The 21,702-nt window shown below is 40.7% G+C and overlaps 1 protein-coding gene across 2 annotated transcripts; it reads right to left on the bottom strand.

Annotated features, from left to right (window-relative positions):
• Window positions 1-800: 800 nt before the first annotated feature.
• Window positions 801-6,538, bottom strand: LOC128767305 (eukaryotic peptide chain release factor subunit 1). 2 transcript variants are annotated; one of them, XM_053879258.1, is made up of 11 exons: window positions 6,391-6,538; window positions 5,917-6,027; window positions 4,741-4,916; window positions 4,002-4,141; window positions 3,893-3,920; window positions 3,164-3,354; window positions 2,731-2,860; window positions 2,482-2,655; window positions 2,345-2,409; window positions 2,103-2,250; window positions 801-1,525 (listed from the first exon to the last, which is right to left on the bottom strand). In XM_053879258.1, the coding sequence occupies exons 2-11, from the start codon at window positions 6,000-6,002 to the stop codon at window positions 1,443-1,445; spliced, it is 1,221 nt and encodes a 406-aa protein (XP_053735233.1). In that variant the 5' UTR covers window positions 6,003-6,027; window positions 6,391-6,538; the 3' UTR covers window positions 801-1,442. The 2 variants fall into 2 exon arrangements, with proteins under 2 accessions (XP_053735233.1, XP_053735232.1); XM_053879257.1 differs by having other exon boundaries at window positions 3,782-3,920.
• Between the last annotated feature and the right edge of the window lie 15,164 nt (window positions 6,539-21,702).

Consider the following 21,702-nt stretch of genomic DNA (forward strand, 5'->3'; position numbering starts at 1 on the left):
GTCGTCCTCGTTTGATTGGCTCACCCCGCTACAAAGGCTTTCCCGGTGACTCCCACAAACAAAAGGGCAAATAAGATGAAGATGCTGTTGCTAACCTTTCAGAGAAAAAGACTCCCGCGAAATCCGTTTACCTGTCAATGCCGCAGGAATAGGGACACCCGCTACATCGTTTTATGGTCTGCCCACTGTTGATGGCAGTTTCATTTCATTCGCAAAGCTGGTACACAGAACAGCGTGGTAGTTGACAGAACATTTTAGTTTTCAAACTGGTCATTTGAGAACAACCTGGAAATGGTCATCCGTTTCATACTGAGCTGTTACAAGATAACACTTTGCCACATAGATGTGAGGTTGTGTTCAGCACCTGGCACCCATTTTTGTTTTCTGTAAAAGTAGACTGTGTTACAGGATTCTATCTCCACAACTAAGTTATTAGTGAAGTATCCTTGACACTTTTGACGGTATAAAGAAAAGTATAAAGTAAAAACAACGTAGACACCCACAACTTCTTTTATCCCCATAAATGGCACTTAACAGCCCCAGACACCCCCCCCCCCACACACACTTTTTCATTCTTCCTCTTCAAATGTTAAAATATAAAAGTAAACTTGTGGTTACCACCATTACGGGTGTCACATCTAATCGCTACTGCTGTTGCAACTCAGAGGACAAAAATGATGTCGACACCACAGCATTCTCTTTCTCAGCCTGAGATATTGCACTCGATAAGCTTGTGAGAAGTCTGTGTGGTGGTGTATGACAGAACATAGACATCACAGTAGATCAGGAGGTAGCAGTGGTTTTCAGCAGTTCAAATTTAATACTTTGTCCCCCTTTCTCTACGGAAACCCAGGTAAAAAAATCCCCCACTCTCATAAAATACAACAGCAGTTACCAGTAAAAAAATGAAATGCAAAAGAAAGAAAAAAAAAATAAAATAAAATATAGCATAGGTGAAAGGAAAGACGAGAGAGAGAGAGAGAGAGAGGGGGGAGGTTGGTGCAGGAAAGGAAAATACAATTTTCTTGATATGAAGGGCTAAATAAACTTTTTTTCTTGATCAGGCAGCGAGGAATCAGGGAAGCTGCTGTTGTGTTGGTTCAGAATGGAAGGAAACCACAAAATGAGTCAAGTCCAATCCAACATGGGGAAGGAACCAGCACTCTAAGGCAGGGATTTATCAGAAGGGCCTTCTCCCTCTCCGGATAAAAAGAAATTGTCACTCCTCTTGAACCTGTGTGATTTATTTCATTGTGTGAAGAGATGAAATGTATGTGCAAGTTTATGTATGCAACAGGATAACTGGAAGTTGTGTCTGTTGTAAATGGCCAACAGAGTTGCATTCCTCACTTGCTGCAAGAGAGGGTGTCATTTTCTTTCCTTGTTACTTCATCATTCAATCTTCTGCTTTGCTTTATACTTTCAAATTAGTCCCAGACTACCTAGTAGTCATCCAAATCGAAGAATTCATCATCCTCTCCTTGGTACTCCATGCCCTGGAAATCCACCCTGTACCGCAAGATACCTAAGAAAGGGGAACATTTGTTAGGAAGGTTCAGGAAAACCAAAACCACTTCACTATGACCTCATAGCTGTTTTTTTTCCACACAACACAGTCCTATTAAATACAAATACCATGGAGTAGTGTTACACTACAGAGGGTAGCATTTCAACACTATGTATTCAGAGAACTCATTTTAGGAAAGTGATACTTTCGTAGTTAACTGGATGGTAAAAATGTGACGGAAGTAAAAGATGTATTGGACTAATTTAGTCCGATCTAAATTAGAGATTTTATCACTACCAATACGGTGAGAATTTGATGAGAAACATCATCAAAACTGCATGTTCACTTGTTTTACCTGCGCATCTATATTTCAGTTCAGAAAAAGGCTCATAAAAACACCATGTAGATCAACAGAAAACTTCTACGGAAGAAGAAGGCCATGGATAGTATTTAACAGCGCAAAATATGTGAGCACCATCAGTCCATTGATTGCAAAACTTGAGTGTGTGCCTCCTACTATTTGGAAATATACTAAATAATGGGTGGCAAAAGTCACAACCAGCCCATCTAATCTGACAACTGTATTTGTCCTCACCTCCAATGCCTCCAAAGCCCTTGACAAACTGGGATCCCTCCTGGCTTTTGTCTGTGACGATTTCCAGCGTGGCTCCAAATTTTTTGTAGCTGTTAGCAAACCACTCTAACAAAGGCATACTTTCAATCAGCTCGTGTTCTTGTCCTGTCTGTAACCAATCAAGGTGGGGAGGAAATGGGATGAATGAGGGCAATGAAGGCTCATAGTATTGTTAACTATTATTTCAAAAAAGAAGTTTTCACCTCTTTGTCTGTGAAGTGAGACTTGTCTTTCTCTTGTTCAGGTGTCAAGTACAGAGTCTTTTCATCTGGAAAAGAGGGAGAACATTAATTTAAGATTGGCTCACCAACAATGTAAAGTCGAGCAAACATTTCCATACCATTTTCTGCTCCATTGCTCTCTGCTCCGTGAACGCGTAGGATGTAGCGCATAGTGTCCAAGTTCTCATAAACTATGAGGATTTCCACAGCTCCCATTTCAAGGGCTTTGAGCGTGTCCTCTACACCAAAGCAGTATTTGCCAGTGTCCTGGCTGATCTCATCAAAATACCGACCTGGAAATAGGACAAAGGTATTCAGTCAGGAGAAAGACCAACTGCGTGCTCACTACAGTACGAATCAATGCAAACCTATGAGTTTCTTTTCCTGGATGAATTTGACGTTGGAAAGGACCTCTGCAGACAGTTCAATTGCCTGGTTAAAACCATTTTCTCCGCCATAGGAGATGTCCACCAGTTTCAGGACCTTCGCCTGTAACCTCTGTCAGAAGCAAAAACATCAATTATATATTACTGTGACAAAGAAACTTATCAATAACATTTTCTTTCACATTATATGCCATTTGCTGAGGCCTTCAGAAATTATCTCATGACCACAGAACCATTTTTCTTTTCCAGACCTGGCCACATACATTTACATTATACTTTAAGCCGTGGATTGCAGATAAGAATGTATCACAGAAGCAGCTATTTTGGCCACCTGAACTAAACAATATGAGGTAGTTAGTCATAACAATGTGCACGTGAGACCAATCACTATAAGTATGTAATAATATACACTTACTGGATCAAACATGTCGGACTGACTGAGTTCAGTCTTGAAGTCAGCAGAACCAGCCAAAACCATTCCTGCCACGTTTACTTTGTCGTTCGACACAAACAGCTGTACAGCCGTCTCAGCCACTTTCCTCACATAGTTGTGTCTCTTCTCCATCCTCAGACGAGCAAAACGGAGAGCAGACTGTCCACCTCTGCCTAAAAGTGAAAATGTCAAAAAGATAAAAGCAAAAATATTAAATAAACCACTCAATTTTCAATTCAACTATGAGACCATAAGTGCATTAACTGATTCATAAACACCTACACTGCAGTCTACACTCATTTTTAGCCCAGAAAGCACTTCCTTAACCCATAATGTTGCTCATATACTCAAGTGTGTAGACTCAGTTTTAAAAAGTAAATTAATGACAAACATTAAACCCATAAATAATGATACAAAGGTTGAAGAAAGTCTGGATGACAAGATTTCAAATGTGGTCGACCTCACAGTAAGTGTGCAAAGCAAATCATTCTATCAAAGTGACTGCTGTTGCAAATACATTCTGACTCAGCACTGTCTGGGATTTGCTATGTGCCCCTCTGACAAAAATGTAAAGCATGTTGAAGAGTGTTGGCTTAGTACCGTGCTTCTTAGGTAGGTCCACTGTGAACTTGTGCAGCACCTCCCTGGTGTTCCCTTGCAGTGTGCCAAAGAGCGCCCCACTACCGTCAATCACAATAAAGCCAAACTTACTGTCGTCAGAGAGGAGGGCTGTCAATGCCTGTATGGGGCAGAATAATGAAGTTAGCAACAGTCAACATGCTTTAAAATACTATTCATGCAAGGAAACAAGTCTTCTCACCTCTGTATGGAACTTGTTATCACAGAGATAAAGTGAGGTGTTGATTGGCTTAAATGGTTCGAAGTCGATATTTACTTTTTTCTCCTTGCCTTCTTCAGTCACTATTGTGCCACAGTACACAACCAAGCCATTGGGTGGCACTGAAAAAGAAACGCAATACATAAAATATTTGACTCACAGCTCAAAACATCTTTATCAAGCTGAGAATTAAGTGTGTATTAATATTACCAAGTTCAAAACATTTACTTTTGATATTTAGATCTGCATGGTGATCGATCCATTGTCAATGAACGACTGAATGAGGTACATTAAAAATCTTTTCCTAAAGATCACAGACAAAATTATTCCTGCGACTGACCGGCTCACACTGCATAATTTTAGAGCTACAACTAACCTACTTTGACAATCAACTAGTCACTAACTACCTTCATGATTGGTCGACTAGTTGTGACATGACACATTTGCAATGTTGTAAATAGTGAGTAAAAGAAAAGAATGTAAAGTGGTGTACAGCATTTTGAACTACATTTGCATTTGAGTAGCTCTAAATGTGCTGATGGTTATTAACGGCACATGGTTGTTTAAAGTCGCAATGATCTGTCAACTGGTTTACTCATGAACGACTATTGGTTTCATCATACAGTGTGGGCTAGAAACCAACTAACGGTACAACAAAACTACTCTGACAAAAGAACAACAAGGCACAAACATTTTCATAGTATTATCAGTCAAGACATACCCTTATTGTATAATTTTAGTCTTTGTTGTACAGAGGTGATGGCCCCAAGTACAGAGAGCCTGTTGACTCTACTCTTGATGTTGGAAGCGGTGCCAAACTCATCCGCCAACATTTTGGCCACTCTGGAAATCTGGTCCTTAGGAGGGATGATCAGTGAGATCATACTGGTGCCATTGCTTGAAAAAGAGAAAGTAAAATGTTAATAGTTTTAAAACAGCTGATGAAATAATTGAAAAGTTTCAAGTGAATAGTTTCAACCGGTTGCTTCCTTTAAACAAAGAGCAGGGCTCTACATTTTAGCCTCTGACAAAATGTCCTCAAGATTGAGATTAACATAAGCAAGGAGTTGCAAATGACCTAGGGTTTCACACTCATACAGCAGCACAAGGGGGTTTATTCATACTATTCCAGGCAGACCCCTTCACATAACTAAGAACTGGTTTGCTCGTCAACGTTGATCCTGTTTTCTTTACAAACACTCTGGGGGGAGACTAAGTGAAAGGGCAACAAGCAAAAAAACGTGATGAACCTAGTTCATCATGGTGCAGCAACGTTACATCGTGTTGGTCTCAGCAACTGACAAAGACATGTAAAATGGCAACAAAGCATTTGGTTAGGAACGAAATGACTCGATGCAAGAGGCCCTTTTGACGAAGGAGGGATGTAAATCATCCACGAGAAGAGTTGAAAACACATTTAGAGGGTATGGGGAATGGCAATGAGACGACACGCCAAACGTTGATTTGATTAATTGATACTGAATTATTATCTTTCGAACGTACGAAACGAGAAGTGAACGAGAGACCAAGTGATCTGGCCTCTGGGTTTGGGGGAACTGTGGCGGCCTCCTCACCGTGACGTCTGTTAGCCGCTAACATTAGCAATACCACACTGGGAACCACCATGACGCTCATTTACCAGCCCGTTCGCCGTTTATTAAAGTATGTGTACAAAAGTCTACCCAAGTATGTGAGTAAAACAAAAACGGCGGGCATTTTAGAAAATATACGCGTTAGCCGGTTAGCATCCGCTGCTACGCTAAGCTAACCCCTCCCAAATTCGGCCCGACGTCGTTCATATCCAGCTGCTGCGGCGATTAACACGTCCCGCCAACAAAAGCTCTCATCCCCAGCCCTGCGTGTCTGGGTTACTCGTGAATTAAAACAGACTTATTACCCTCGGGCAGCTTCCAAACTTTTAATCAGCTTCTTGATTTTCCAAATCTCCACGTTCCTGTCCGCCGCGCTGGGGTCGTCCGCCATCTTTCTGTTGTAATTGCTTTTCCACCTGATAAGAAAAGATAAAAAAAACATGGAGTACACAAATGTAGAACACATGTCTAAACCACAACAACTCTGGGATACAGGCTAGAACTATTCGGACTTGCAATACCTTTCCAAACGAATGGCAGGGTGTCCGTGAAGGCACCTGGCCGGCAGTGGACGCAGCACTGACCGCGGGGAGAAAGCCTCAGCTCAGACTGCCTCCCTCAGCAGAGTGCGGGGAGGATGTGTGGCCTGCACTCTGCCAGGCCCTAGTGTCCACCTATTTCTTATCTAAGCCGACCTACTTTTCACCAATCCTAACCAGACGCAGGCTTAGACTTCAATGTCTCGGCGTGAATCAATGTGAATAATTTCGAAACGGTACCTGACAAGGACAGCGCCGCTCCGCTATGTCTGCGCGCTCCGTCGACTCGTTAGGCCGAGGGATGACGTTGCCTTCCCGACCGGTATCTCTCCTCCACACGCGTGGTACTGTGGACTGCTCACATGAGGTAGTTAGAATTGTGGCGTTCACTTCCTGGAAACCACATAGAGACCAATGGGATCCGACTACGGGCGTGTCAATCACACAACCCAATGCGTTGATTGGGTGAAACGTTAATCGCATCATCAGAAAGGAACATGCATTTCCTGCGGTGCTTTGTGGGACCTGTAGTGTTTACCGCTTTCAAACCTCTGTTATTGCCGTACGATCAGCTGTACTCACTAAATCGTAGAACGACTGTAGTCACGAAACTTCGTCATATTGGAGAGGCGGAGCAACACATTCAGGTACTTTAAAACACAAACTTTCTAGTGCTGTTCCGAGGTCAGATGCTGAATTAAAGAGACCTAAATGTACGTTCCGTGGTCACTAAATCTCCAGTGAATTTGGGGCTGTTACAGGGCACCCTCCGCTTGAAAATGACCAGAAAATGGTTGCTCTCGATTCATAGAGAAGCCAATCAAAATGTCATGAAACAATATTTACGACTGATTTCGCGCGGCGCATAGCAACACAGAAAGCTCTCGCACTTTGTTCCACAACCGATCCAATGATCCACTGTATATTAGCAGTTAGACATATCGTGAATTTAATAAAATTTAAATAAAAAGTCAAATAAGTAAAGCGATAGATTTTTACTATACATTGTAATAAAAAAACACCCTTTCATTTTACCGCCATTCGTTAATGTTATTTCTTGTTCCCAGAAGTTTGTAACAATGAATGTCGAGCCCCTTTCCTCAAATTAAAAATGGGGACCAATAATCAATGATCCAACAATCAACTAAACTAAACTGAAACGCTGTATGTTGTACTTTTTAAAACCACAAGATGGCTGTATTGCTTCAGTGTGAACGCAGTTTCGCACATGCTCAAATTTTAAGTCACTTCCTAACAGACTCTCTCTCTCTGATCAGTCTTTCCGCTTTTTACCCTACATTTATGTGTAATTATGCTGGGAAAAATAGTCTCCATCTATGACTGCCAAACTGGCCTAAAGCTGTACATAAAGGATACTTTTCTTCTGAACTTTTAAACCACTTACTGAGGTTTGTAAAATAATTTGGGTTGGGGACACCATTAATTCTTATTTAAGTTTCACTATTAAAAGGAACAGTCTTCCATCCGCCTCTAAAGCCCTTAAAACTGAACAACAAAGCTGCAGACTTGAATATAACAATGTGCCTTCAGCATTCTAGTGGCATTTTTATTATCATCGTATGATCAATGTGTTCCTGTCAGAGTGGTTATTTGCCCTCAGATGGTATCAACTGTCATAAAATGCTCTTAATAAATGAACGATCTCCCTATGCGCCACTAGATAGCGATGTCAAGTATTTCAAGAGTCAAATCATTTTGAAATCAAAAGCGCCACCTACTGAGGTCTGAAAACGAGGGCACTATGAGCTCATTCATGGCCACCAGCTGTGTCACCCACTGAGATGAACAAATTAGCAGGAGTTATCCTCAAAATTGACGCGGCAGTTTAACCACATCCTGTCTGTCATCCTTAAGCAAATAACATCAGTAATATCGAGCAGAACTCTGGACATATTTCTTGCAACAAACACTACTTTTTGGGCAACATATTTCATCACTGAACATTGCTGTCTAAGGAAGACAGACTACTTTTAATGGAGAGCCAGAGTTATTATTAGACTTGAGTAGTCTCAAATATTGTAGGTAGGAATGTGGAGCATGCAGAGCTGGCACAAGAGAGTGTTTTTTGAAGACAAAACACGTGAGTTGCAAAAGGCAACAATGCCACTCTATGAAAGATACTCGTTCATGGACCTACTCAAAAGCAAACAATGGTTAAGCGCACTGTTCACAACAGCGTAATAGTCAATGGCATCAAAACACAAACAATCTTCACCTTCCTGATTTCCAGTGTATGTCTGGACAGAAGAACTGGCTCTCAAGCAGCGGGACGGAAATCGCTAAACACAACAGAAGACCTCTGTGGTCATCTAATCAGCTTAGAAGTCAGGAGAAAAATGTGACAAAAAAGGCTCAATAATGTCCCCGATACAGGCTTTTCATGGCCCACACCCCCCGCCGACTCACTTCAACACACTGCATCACTCTTTCTCTGTTATGATTTGAAAATATATGTGGCAGAAGGTTCCTGGAAATGGTTTGCTTTCAGGAGAAATGTTGCAGTGGAAGACAACCCTGCTACCCTGCTGATTTCATTGACTCTTTTCCTTTGTGTCTACCTTCTGAAGAAGATTGCTCATAGTTAATGTTAAAATAATCTCTTTGTATCTTCGTGCGTTCGCTTACTTGTGAGAAAGACTACCAAGAATCCAACAAGTTACATCTAAGAAATGTATTCCCTGACAGAGGAGTCTAATACATACTGGGTCAGCAGCTACACCTCACTTAGCCTTCACAGTAGTCCGGTAGAGCGACACAAAGATATCTAAAACTATCAAAACTATCGCTGGCTCCCTCGTAACCATGGCAACGATCATAAGACACACTCCCCTCCTTCGGACCCAGGTGGCTCTTATGGGGAACAGCTACATCCAGCCCTGGAGAAGACGGTTTCTTTTCCAGCCTGCTCCGTCTGACCTTGGACCCGCCAACAAGTTACATGTCTGCTCAGGCCTCAGTGTCTGCTTCCCTCCCGCCATTGTACTACAACTTCTCTCTTTCTCACGCACACTCAAGCACACTCTCCTCCCATGCTTCCTCACTCATTGAGCAAAAGCCAATCACGTACTGTGTTACAATTAAAAATTTACAGTTTACAAACGCTTCAGAAATATAAATTTAATTTCTATCCTATAGAATTCTCACTTCAAAAGTCAGGGGCAGTGAATATTTTTATTTTTTGAAATTTTCGCACCACAATTAACTCACGATTAATCGCAAATTAATCTTGATAAAATCTTCCTTTAAGTTCAGAATAGATAAAATATTGTGATGAATTTAAGTTAAAATGAAGTTAAAGTTAATTTCAGTTAATCACAAACTGCTGTGCGGTAAAATGATATTAAAAATTGTAATCTAAATGATCATCTTGGAAGTCTCACTTTAAAGTCAGAAATTCTCACTTTAAAATCAATAGTGTGCTTAAATTTGAAGCTGGGATTCTCATTTTCTCATGAGTCGAATCCTCACTTTCAATGAAAATTGGAAAAGCATTTTTCCCCAGTGGCTCCCATTCTCTTCCATATTTCTGTGTATTGAAAACTGTGATTACATTTCAAAGTATGAGAGCATCTTGTCGCGGCAGTAAGAAAACCAACAGTAACTACAGGAAGCTGTCATTAAATGAAAACTACTTAGACAGGGGAAACATTTAAAGCACATTCATCTGCTAAACACCGTCGTCTTGTTCTTTTGCTCCCCTCTATTTTCCCACATCATCCTCACCGTGGTGGATAATGAGACTGACAATAATTGAACATTCAAATCTCCAGTTATCCTCCTGCGACGGAATAGTTTATCGAGCTATAATGATGGAATTTTTAGGAGCTCTCCGTTTGCCTGAGGGCTTGTAATAACAAAGACGGCTGGAGGGATAAATAAAATCCTTTGAACAGGTTAAAACAATAAAACGGGTAATTTCTTCAATGGCAAATATACTGGGACCAATTATAGCCAAAGCAAAACGGCTTCACACAGTAATCGCACCACAGCAAGCTTTGCATACAAGTTAAATGAATACGTGTCCACAGAGTCTCCAGATGGGATAATGAATGCTTCTTTTATCCAACTGCACCTTTGCTATTTTAGCCTCAGATTAAAATTAGATTCTGATTTTGAAACCACCAGGATTCCAGTTATCATTAGCAAGCCAGTCACACTGTGTTTACACACTCTCATTTCTGTGTTGTGTCAGACTGTTCTTTCTACAGAGCATCTGAAAAAGTGTATCAAACCTTTGCAAATCATTGACTACCTGGAAATGTATTGTAGTGATTTTGTCTGAATGACAACAGGACGACTTTTCCAATGAGGGATCTGTCTTGCTCTATAACGGCTGGATTAGGCTCCAGTGCCCTCTAAGACATGCTTCCAGTATAAAGCAACAGACCATGGATAATTATGTGTTCAGACAATTGAAATGGAAAAACGTCATTTTTGCTGACAGATCTTTACGCGAGGAGAGAGATGCCTACAAAGCAGCACTGCAAACATGATGGTGAAAAATGTACTTTTTATCCACTTCAGTGTCATCAAAAGCACTTTAATGACCTGGTTTTGGATGAAAAATGTCCTCCATAATGAGCGGATGCATCCATCTCCACACTGAGCTTTACAATATACCAGATATTAAGGTCTAAGAAGAAGCGCTTCCTCATTTCCATGTGGAAGTATATATTTGCAATTAAAGTCAGTATGCTGCCTTTGCTGTGTCAGAGGAAGAATCAGTACCAGGGAGGTCAGTTTAAGAATTACAGCAACAATAATTTAATGAAAAAGAGCCTAAATGATTGAAGCTCCAAGACTCCAGGAGTATAGTGCAGCAAACCAAAGTTGGATTGCAGCCATTCTGATAGATTCATATTTCTTTTTTTGTCCTCCAAATATACACCGAGCCAATTAGATCGTGCAACAACTAAGGAAGGGTAGTACATACTTCAACTCACTATAAAATAATCATTAATATCAATGGTATGGCAAAGGACATTTTGTCCCCACCCCACACAAATCCTGTATGAGTATGCCATCGCAACCTGAGTAGTATAGAAAATTCCGATACTCATGAACGCATCATCGGAAGCTCGCCACTTTACCAGAGAGAGAGATAGAAATGAAAGAAAGCAGCAAAAGCATCCTGGGTCGGTCGGAGGTGTGCGCTCCCGCAGACTGTTACGTGTAAACATATACACTAGATCAGCTGAAACAGCAAGCGCAAGTTGCTTGATCTACGGTGGCCTGAAACGGACAAAAAGAGATTCGTGAGAACGGATACATATTCATAGAAGTAATATGTAATATCAAATATGTAATAAGCCTGTGTCGCAGATACTTTGATAGTGGCCTAATCTGAAGTAAAACCCAATATTATCATGGTCCCCAACACTTCTCAAAACAAACTGGCGCCCTTGGTTAGTATGGTGCCCAGTCGTGAACCAAGCACCGCTGGTGTTCGAGTAACTTCTACGCAATCTCTGACACAAAGTGAGGAAAAATATACCGCCAGACATGTCGCTTGGTGAAACACTTCTTTTGCTGAATCAGGCGAGGAGGCAGGAGAATATCCTTGCGTGGGCTGCTCAGGACCACGGGCCAAGAGCGAAGAAGCCCTCGCTGTCAAGCAGCCTGGCGGCGAGCATGCTTGGCCAGCGCCCTCTGCCGCCTCCTACAGCCCAGACAAGGCATGTCAAGATATTTCACAGAAGTTAAACATGATGAGAGGAATCTATTCACATTTCCCACTTTGATTTGATTAGATTCAGGGCACGATTTGATTCACGTCTCAAGTCGATTTCCCTATGAAAGAGATTCTCTGTAAACGCTGTAAATTGTAAGTTCACATTCTGGTTCAAACTATATGCCATGTCATGTGTCATAATACTCTTGGCTGTTTGGTAAAAAATGACCCCATGCACGGCCCAAAATCAGTTCACAAATGCCCAAATCGATGTTTATTATATTATATTAAAAATAGATTTGGGCATGCGTGAATCATTGTGTATGTATGTAATAGTAATGATAATAACAAGATTTTTATTTTACACTAAGCCCTTATGAGACATGGACAGCCAAGAGTATTGTGAAAGATATGCATAAAGAAACATGTTGAAATTCTTCAGTAAATTGCTAAATAAAGATTTTTAGTGCTGAAGTATTGGAGGATGGTTTTAGTATAAATATTCTCTGTGGTTCATCACACAAGAGACACAGACGTTTTGTGATCTTCGTGGTTCATGATAACGTTGGAAGGTAACCATGTTTTGGGTGCACTTTAAATGAGTGTTGATTGAACATTTGAACCTACTATAGATAATCATAAAATGACTAGACAGGCCAGATTTGACCCCCTGACCTTGACTTGGAAACTTGTATTGAAATGAAAAAGAATGAGTGTTTTTGTCTGATGTCACTGGTCATTTAAGACAAGATCGCGCCGACTCTGCCTGTACATACACAAAACAACAAATCAGGTGTCAGGCTGAAGGCATACGTCGTAAAATATGAACTTGGTGTGACACCCACGCACCAAGCAACCACCCCAGAGCAACAAAAACATGCACACATGACTAAGCCAGAGACAGGACTGTTAATTAAAGAAACCATAATTGCGCAGCGTAGCAGCACAGACGCAGTGAACACACGCAGCCCTCTGTCTCACTTTGTCTCTCACACAGTCACTGTCTCATCACAAATGCATAAGCGCCTTGACTGACGTCCTATTACCAGCTTCGTATCATGACCGGCCTTGTTTATTTCGGTGCAGCAGAGTCATTTCGAACACTAATGACTTGGCGCAGGCTTAATTGGATATAATGGGAAATAAACACATTTATTTTCATATTTTCCAGAGAACGGTATGCATACTTTTAAATGGGTTCACACTTCAAGTTCACCAGACTTACTTAAATATACACAGAAAATGCATCTTATTTTTCAAGACATCTCCCTCAGTCAGTCACTGACGCAGAGGTTGGTACATTCAACTAATGCAGCGGTTAAGAACCGTTGTTTCCTTTTAAAACATTTTTCATTATTGTGAAGATCCATTAACGCGATTGGTGTCCAGGCATATATGAATATCATTAATAATTCAACTGGGAAACTTTGTTGTTGTTGTTTTTTTAATGAGGGCAAGCGACTTCACTACTCACTTTCACCTCTAGTGTTAGATGACATGTGAAAATAACCATAATTTATGAGAGAAAAATGTTGGGAGCAACTACAGAAGGGAAAAGGCAGGTGAACATGATCTTCAGATCAGAATGAAAAGTAATGAAAGGACAATGTTCCTTGTATTATGATGCATGGGCTCCCAACTAAGCACTGCATTTGTTAAGGGGTGGCAATGTACAGTATGAAATATTCATTTGCAAAAGTACTATATATATCGTTACACTACACATATCAATGCAAACAAATATTTTCTTGCTTGTAAAGGCTGAATTGTATGTGTCCTCGGAGACGTCTCTGAAGACTGAATCAAAGAGTTGTTTGATAGAGAAGATTCATCGAGCATATCAAAGCACAGTGGGATATTTTGGGATGTAGCGCCACTGCTCAAAGCCAAAAAACAATCAACTGGTGTCTTTGGGAATGTTTGGCTGCCTAATTATATCCTTGAAATGAATCAGCCCACATTGATCTCAGGGCGCACATGGAAGAATTACATACATCTGAAGATAGCAGTTGCAAGGAAAATGCCTTCACATGGAATCAAGGGTTTCATCGAGAGCTATTTCGACATGAAGCCTCTTCAGTGACTGGAAAATATCCTAAAGAGTCTCTTGTCTTTAAGAGAGCTTAAAACCTCTAATGTGCTGTCAGACAGGAGCCTCTTAAATGTGATTAACTGCATCTCTCTCTTTCCCGGTCTACATTTTATAGTGCAGCAGCGGAAAAGCCAGGCATGCAAACACAATGCAGCGCATTCATTATTCGCTTGAAAGTGGATTTGCTGGCTTGGCTTGTTGAACGTCGTGGATTTCAGTCCTTCAAAAGCACGAGTGCACCTTGATAAGCTACTGGCGGAGGATGTGACAGACACGTTGACGTGGTGAAAGTATGAAACCTATCCCAATTGAATTCTTCTGTTTGCGTTGCTATGTTATTTTCTATTTTCACTTAAATCAATGTTGAACAATAAGAGGCACACAATGACGCTGATCTTGCGATGAAAACATCCCTGAAATACAGCAGAGGCTCAGATTATTAATATTACGCTAGAAACAAGTCGAGACTCCGACAATCGAAGAGTGATAGTGATGCCACTCTTCAGATTGTCATAGCTGTGAGCGATAAATCACTTGACCTTGAGTTTTCTCCGATCCTGCCTTTAGCTGTCACAGTTAGATAAGTGGGAGTCAAATCCCTGGTCTGGGTGAAAGGCACTCTGTCAGTCAATGTGAATGACAGCTGTCTCACGCTTTTCCCGACACAAGGACGTTTTCAACAAGACAAAAGGGGTCAGACGTGAGGGCTTCAAGCGCTTGTTACATCATTTTCAAACAATGCTTTGAAAACCATTGAAAACCAATAATCAGTCATCATCTGTGACATCAATACAGAACCAATATTAGGACACAGATAAAACTTTAAGTAAAAAAAGTATAAATTTTACTTTGTTTTACGATGATCAATCTTTAGTAATTTTTTTTAAATGACTCAAAAAATCATAAACATAATTCAAGCTCCCCAATTTATTTTTTTCTTTGTGGTCAGCAAGATTTTTCCAAACTCGGAACTGGGATTTATTCTTGCCGGACAGAACGGAGAAACCTTGGTTAGAAAATACTGTTCTGATAATGATCCTCAAAGGTTTGTGTTTAGTATTTAAAAATGTCTCACGAAAAGGACAGACTTGGATCCTATCAACACTGAACCATAAACTTTTCAAAGAAGCGTCTGTTGCTTATTATTTAATATCCTGTCTTCTGACCCGGGACCTTCCCTGTAGGGAGGGTAATAAACCAATGCTGTTTCATCTATGATCGGTGGATGATGTGCTGTTGTCTCCACCAGAAACCTCTAACTCTTCAACCCATCCTTGGTTGGTAAATGCAAAATAGCTCAAGTATCTCTGGTTCTTTTATCAAGTTGGAGAAAAATGGTAGACAGGTCTGTGCTGTCTATTCATTCACGAAGACATTGAGTCTGTCTGTCGAGGCAAGTTCTAGGTCCGGATAGTGACCTCGCTTTAACAATGCGTTTTCTCAGTGGAGTGACTGAACCTCCCTTAAAGATATTCCACTCCTCTGCATGAGCAAGGACACGGTAGAGGACTCGCATCTCACTGCTTCCATAGGGAGAGAAATCTGGGTTAGGCTGGTTTTACCGCAACCACCTGACCTGGGACAAGTGGAAGACCTCGAACGGATGCATAAACTGGACGAATAAAGCTCCTTCACAGTATCGTGGTAAACATAAGAGCTCTTAAGTTTCAGTGAAGTTACTGCGACAATTTTCATTTTCCAAAGTTCTATAAGCAAATAACGTCTCAAATTGTTTGTTTGCCGACCGGGCCTGTGCCAATCAAGCTATAATATCTAATCTAAACTTTGTCCATGACCTTGTCAGACTTGCAGCACAGCAGCAGCCTATTAATGAAGCAGAAACTGCCATTTCACTTGGCGGTTTATAAAACTGAACCTATTAAAGCGATCAAGGACTTGAAATGATTTGAAATCATCACGAGGTTTTTACATAACCACAAGGAACGACGAGATGAAGAGCTTCATTCATTCGACAGGCAAAATGTTGAAAAATAAATTTTCCCGTTTCAAACTCCCGTTTGGCTGGTTCAGAAATGTGAAATCCAAATTTCAGAATATTTCAATTACATTTTTGATTGCTGTTTTATTGCTCCAAGGAAACATAATGAAATAAATAAAATAATATTCGTTCAAAAATTGACACCTCAAGAATATTACTTAGTCCCAACAGTCCAGGGTGATGGAGGGTGTGAGAAATTGGTGAAGGTGTCAGGTGTGATGTGTGACGAAAGGGTGTCGCCAAGGATGAAAGGGAAAGTGTAGAAAACGGTGGTGAGGCCAGCAATGTTGTGTGGTTTGGAAACAGTGGCACTGAGGAAAAGACAGGAGGCAGAGCTGGAGGTAGCAGCGATGAAGATGCTGAGCTTCTCTCTGGGAGTGAGAGCAGGATGATGATAGGATCAGAGGGACAGCACATGTGCTCAGGTGCTTAGGAGACAAAGTCAGAGAGGCTCGATGGAGATGGTTTGGACATGTACAGAGGAGAGAGAGCCAGTACATTGGTAGATGAAGATGTTGAGGTTGGAACTGCCAGGCAGAAGGAGAGGAGATTTATGGATGTGGTGAAGGAGGACATGAGGTTTGTAGGTTTGAGAGAAGAGGATGCAGAGGACAGCGTGAGATGGAGGAAGGTGATCCCCTGGGGCCACCCCTGAGACTCTAAACAGTGACTGAAGAGGGTTAAAGGGAAATATTAATTCAGATTTCTGCACTCGCCAGCCTACATTTAAGAAACCAATTATAGAGCTTGCTGTGAAAATCAAGTGAATGTACATGACATACACAAAGTTTGCAAACTCGGGATGTGTCAAACATATTTTTTATCGGAATTGGAATGAGCAGTGTACTGAAGATTAAACCCAGCATAAGAAGAAACAATTGAGCAAAAACATTTTTTTCTCCCTTGTGATGGATTGAAAGACAAAGCGTCCTCAGCTGGAGTACAAATAGAGATACAAAGGATTCATCCTTGTCTAGACTGGGAGGCATCTGGAGAATTAAAGCAGAGTGGTGTTGACATGTGTTTTGGGGTATTATTTTTTATATACCTTCCCCATGACAGCAGATGTTTTTCACTCTGTCTGCAAAATGCTATTGTTGTGCTATAAGGAAAGAATGCTACATACAGTTTAGTAATAGTATAATTGCTGCAATAATAATTCCTTCACAACATCTTATGCTTTTATATAATCGTTGGAATCAGTTGGAAAAAAGATTCAATCTTGGGTTGAGGGTATCCGCCCCATCGTGAGGTGGAGCTATTAGTAAATTGTCAGACAGTCAGTTTGTTAACTTTTCTCAGGCTGGCTATCCATCATCTGGAGTCCAAGTGAAAGAAGCCATTTCATAGTGGAAAATCAGCCCTTTGCTTTCTATACCCTGCAACAGTATCTCCCTTTTCTTTGACTGAATGTGTTTTTTCCTCTTTGTACTCTTGGATCGATAGACCCAAATCCAGCTATTCCCCTCTCCACTTGCCAAGTCTTCCCGCTGACATAGACGAGCGAGCAGAACAACATACCAGCACCTCAAGTTTGGTCAGCTATTGTGTTTGCCGTCATGCTGTCAAAACTCACTACCTGGAAGAGTCTTGAACAAGTGTTCAAGATGTTATCGGACATTCAGTCGAAACCAAAGGTCATCAATGTTAGCCTGCAAAGACCAAGGGAGTAGCCTGTCAGTGGGATAAAAATATTAACCAGCTTATTGTTTGATTTTGGGTTTAATCACTCTTATTATGAGGAGTCTATCATGTGATTCATGTATTAGAGTAAAATCATTTGTCATCCATACAAATATACAGTTTATTAAGTTGTTTAGGAAGTGTGTTCCAAACTGATGATTGCACAAATGTTGGTGACCCAACTTGAACAATCGACTAAAACTATGGGACGGAAGCTCAGTTATGATCACTGGTGTGTTCATGAATGTAGGACAGAACATTTTCGAGGGGTGGGGAGAGACAGTTCCACTTACAGTTTCAAATACATGCTAAAATCACGCCGCCAAACATAAACAATGATTTTTTCAGTTTGTTGTCGCAGTCACACAGGCCCAGGCAAAAGTTTTAAACATTGCTTCATATGTTTGAGTGGTGGTGAAGGATGTCATTTTATTTACTTCCATTTCCTGTTCAAGGAAAGTCAATAAATAGACATTTTGTTTAGTACTTGGCCTGAACTATAGTTTGACTCCTGTATTGATTATTTACAAATCATATTTAATTCTAACATTTACCCCTATTCTAATAACTAAGGGATGAGCATGTGTGGAACATTACTAACAGACCATCAAGAAGATACACAAAGTGGCCGAAAGTGTTTGTTTCATTGACTCAAAACAGCTGCGTTTGTTTATGTTTAGGGACGCCATCTTTAACTGTACACTCAACTGTCGGATGACATAACATGGTTATGTGGTTGGTCTTAATATGAGATGATAATTGATACAAAGGTGACCACACGTGAATTTCCAGGGATGCTGAAATGTCACATGACATTGTCCCAGTTTTACAATGACTCTTCTTCTTCAGTCTTTCCGATGCAATAAACTTTTGCCACTCTCGCTCTGACTGAAGTGGGTATGTGGGGCACTTTGGTGAAACCACTTATTTGAATTTGTGAATGTGTCATGGGACAGTGGTAAAGATTAAAGTTTAATTATATGAGTTCAGAGACTCATATGAGAGAAAAGAGAACAGAGATTGAACAAAAGTGGAAACTGTCCTCCATCCAGTGCAGCGAGTCCACTACCCTGAGGACAAATTTCATCTGGTCAAAGGGACTCTGTCAAAGACTGACTTAGCTTTGTAGATGTGTTTTTTTTCCTCCATAAGGAGAGGAAGAGCGATTCATTAATCTCCTCTGTTGAAACTCTGGACAAGTCTTTTTGGCTTTCTTTTATCAATTTCAAGTCGGTCTCCTTATCTACAAGACAAATGGGAGTATTTGAAGAAGTTTGCTCAAGAGGCTTTTCAGAAATTATCATACAGTTTATCAGGAAGATAACAAGCAAGCCTTTTAAACTCCGCCATACATGCTGCAGCTCTTTTTTTTTCCATCCACAAGCAAAGTGCGACGTGTTAAAGTTATCTTTCGCAGCACTATATTAGCCAGAATTATTCTGTCAGGGTTATATAAATAAGTGCCTTTATTCACTTGCCATAGTGTTTATAAAAACACACATTTTCACAAGTGATTATCTAACTTTAGTGTTTCAATGCCGGAGATCCCTCACCAGAATTGCATATTGCTCCGGGGTACCATTTCACACCACAGCAACTCCAACAGATGCTGGCTCAGTGTTCTCCAAATTTATATTGTGGCCATGTTAAGAAGCATAACTTTCATGGTAATGGGTTTTGCCTTTTCTCACTTCACCCCTGTTCTCCAAATATTTACGACCACTTTTGTTATTATTTTAATGAACTAGCTGTTGACCTAACAATTAAGACTAGAAAAAAAAAAATTTTGGTAATTAGACTCACTTTGCACTTCAATATTTACAGCTCCCAACGTGTTGTTTTGACCTCTATGTTGGCGGTAGTTTCAGTTTCCCATTCTCTACATCTAATAGTGGATTGTTTGTCTGCTGCTTGCCGGAATAGATGTCATTTTTTTGGGTGAAATGTCATCTTAAAATAGCTGTAACAACCAATGTATGTAATTGAAGGTAACACAACTGTTCTATAAGGCTTTACTTTCTCTTACAGTTGCAGTCAGAGAGTGCAAGACCGAGTCAAGACCAAGATCAGACTGCACCAAGACAAAGACTGAAGACCAAATCCAAGTCCAAGACCCAGCTGAATACAGAACACATTATCTTTTCGCCTTCGTAAACCCAACTGAACCAACAGAACCCCACCGCATTGAAATGGTAGCTCATTTCCAACCAACCCTGAACGTTTTGCTGAAATACTTTGGTCCAGTTTAAAGCTATTCTGCTCACAAGTGGACAAACACAGACCTCTAAGGCTCATGGTTATATTTAGGTTGCCACTCACAGTCGGAGCTCTATTTTATCTCACCTCCACACACGCGATTTCTCAAAAACAAGAACCAAATTGGGTGGGAATTTATCAAAGAATATTCGAAATGAGACACATCTAAATGCAGTCAATTTTGAGACAAGATCAAAACCAAAAACGAGTGGTCGGGAGTCCAATTTTTGGACTGAGATCAGTCTGGAGTCCTACAACACTTCTCTCTCCTTCACCTTCCTTGATCTCAATCTGTTACTGCAGATGACTATCTAATATTTGAACCCTGCTCTTTCACTCTGTTCTCTCTTATGCTTCTACTGACTTTCATTCCTCTTCTCTCTCACTCATGCCACATCCTGTCCAGTTTTTTTTAACCTCCTTACACTTTTCATTTCTTTAAATATATGTTGCATATTTTCCAAATAAAATGCTAAACTTTTATGTGTGTAAAGTATTTATAGTCTGGATTAGAAATTGTATCGTTGTCATGTATTGTCACCTTGCTGCAGCAAGTTCTTCAACAGTTAGGGTTAGGGTCAAGCCACTGCTATTTTGTTTTACATGCGGTCCATTTAAACTTGTAATTGTATGGTTGACTAGCTATTCTGCTTGACAGTATTTTATTTTATTTTATTGCATTGACAACAACAAATTGCAAAAGCAATGCAATGTCTACTCACTTGAGTCCTCCACTTAATCTGGTAGTGGATAATCCTTTGCCATCCTTTACACAGATTCAACATAGACCTACTCTGTTCTTGTAATGTTCATGTTAGGGATGAAAAAATAAAGTTCCCAAAACCCTGACTGACTGAACCTGCGACTTTGAAGTCTCTTGGCATCTGCTGACTGAGTTTGTCTCCAGCTTTGCCGCAGGGTTCAGTATAAAGTTGTGCGCCTCCCAAACCAACCATAAATCCTGTTGCGACGCTTATCAAAAAAAATTAGGGGAAAAAAACCTGGGACGTGGAGTCACCATGTACTGTCTCACCACCAATGCCCTCCAACATCAAACTAAGCTGAGGAGGATGCGAAGGGACTAATATTTTGTCGATCAATACTATCGCTCAAAGCAACGGCTCACGTGGGAATACAGTGTCTCATCATAACTGTGATTGGACCAGTAAATCAGCGCAGTGCAACGCCTGCTGCAGCAGCTGGGCCGTTTCACACACACACACATCCATCTCTCTTGACATTACCTTCTCTCTCTTGGAACCAGGTGACATTTTTTTTACGACCCTCCACATGTTTTAGGCAGCAAGTTTAATTTAACGTCCCCAATTACACTGCGAGAGATGAATGCTGATGCCTCTCTGGAGACGGCAACAGCCGTTTTGGTCAAGCCTCAAGTCACTGTCCAAGGTCCTGAGTGTGGAGTTTACCTCTCTGTAAAGGATAGAAACAGAGCTATTAGGAGTGCAGATATGCAAATCCAGCCCTCATTGTTATGCAGCATGAGCAGGCCTTATTCTAGGCTTCTGAAAAATTAAATTAAACCACAAATTTGCTCTCGTTGTCTCACTGCAAGATTAGATGAAAAAGTCAAGGTTAGTACACAAAATGTCTGCAGGATTTCTGTCACCTCTTTGACAGGAATTATGTAGAAACAGCTTCCCTGTTACAACATCATTCAGACAAAGATAAAGGCCGTTATCACTGAAGGTGTGTTCTCCCCACATCAACATGTTTTTGATGAATGTTGATCACGATAATTTACAAAGTGCGACTCAGTAGATGAAGAAGGCGGAACTGTAGAAAAAAGACGCCCATCAGAGAAGAACATCA

Source organism: Synchiropus splendidus, chromosome 11 (genome assembly GCF_027744825.2).
Source record: "Synchiropus splendidus isolate RoL2022-P1 chromosome 11, RoL_Sspl_1.0, whole genome shotgun sequence".
Taxonomy (NCBI): Eukaryota; Metazoa; Chordata; class Actinopteri; order Syngnathiformes; family Callionymidae; genus Synchiropus; species Synchiropus splendidus.

Coding starts and splice junctions, on each gene's coding strand:
- LOC128767305 (XM_053879257.1), bottom strand. CDS start 6,002: ATGGCGGACGACCCCAGCGCGGCGGACAGGAACGTGGAGATTTGGAAA. Junction 4,917..5,916: donor AGTTTGGAAGCTGCCCGAGG/GTAATAAGTCTG, acceptor CTCTTTTTCAAG/CAATGGCACCAGTATGATCT. Junction 3,921..4,001: donor ATAACAAGTTCCATACAGAG/GTGAGAAGACTT, acceptor TGCCCCATACAG/GCATTGACAGCCCTCCTCTC.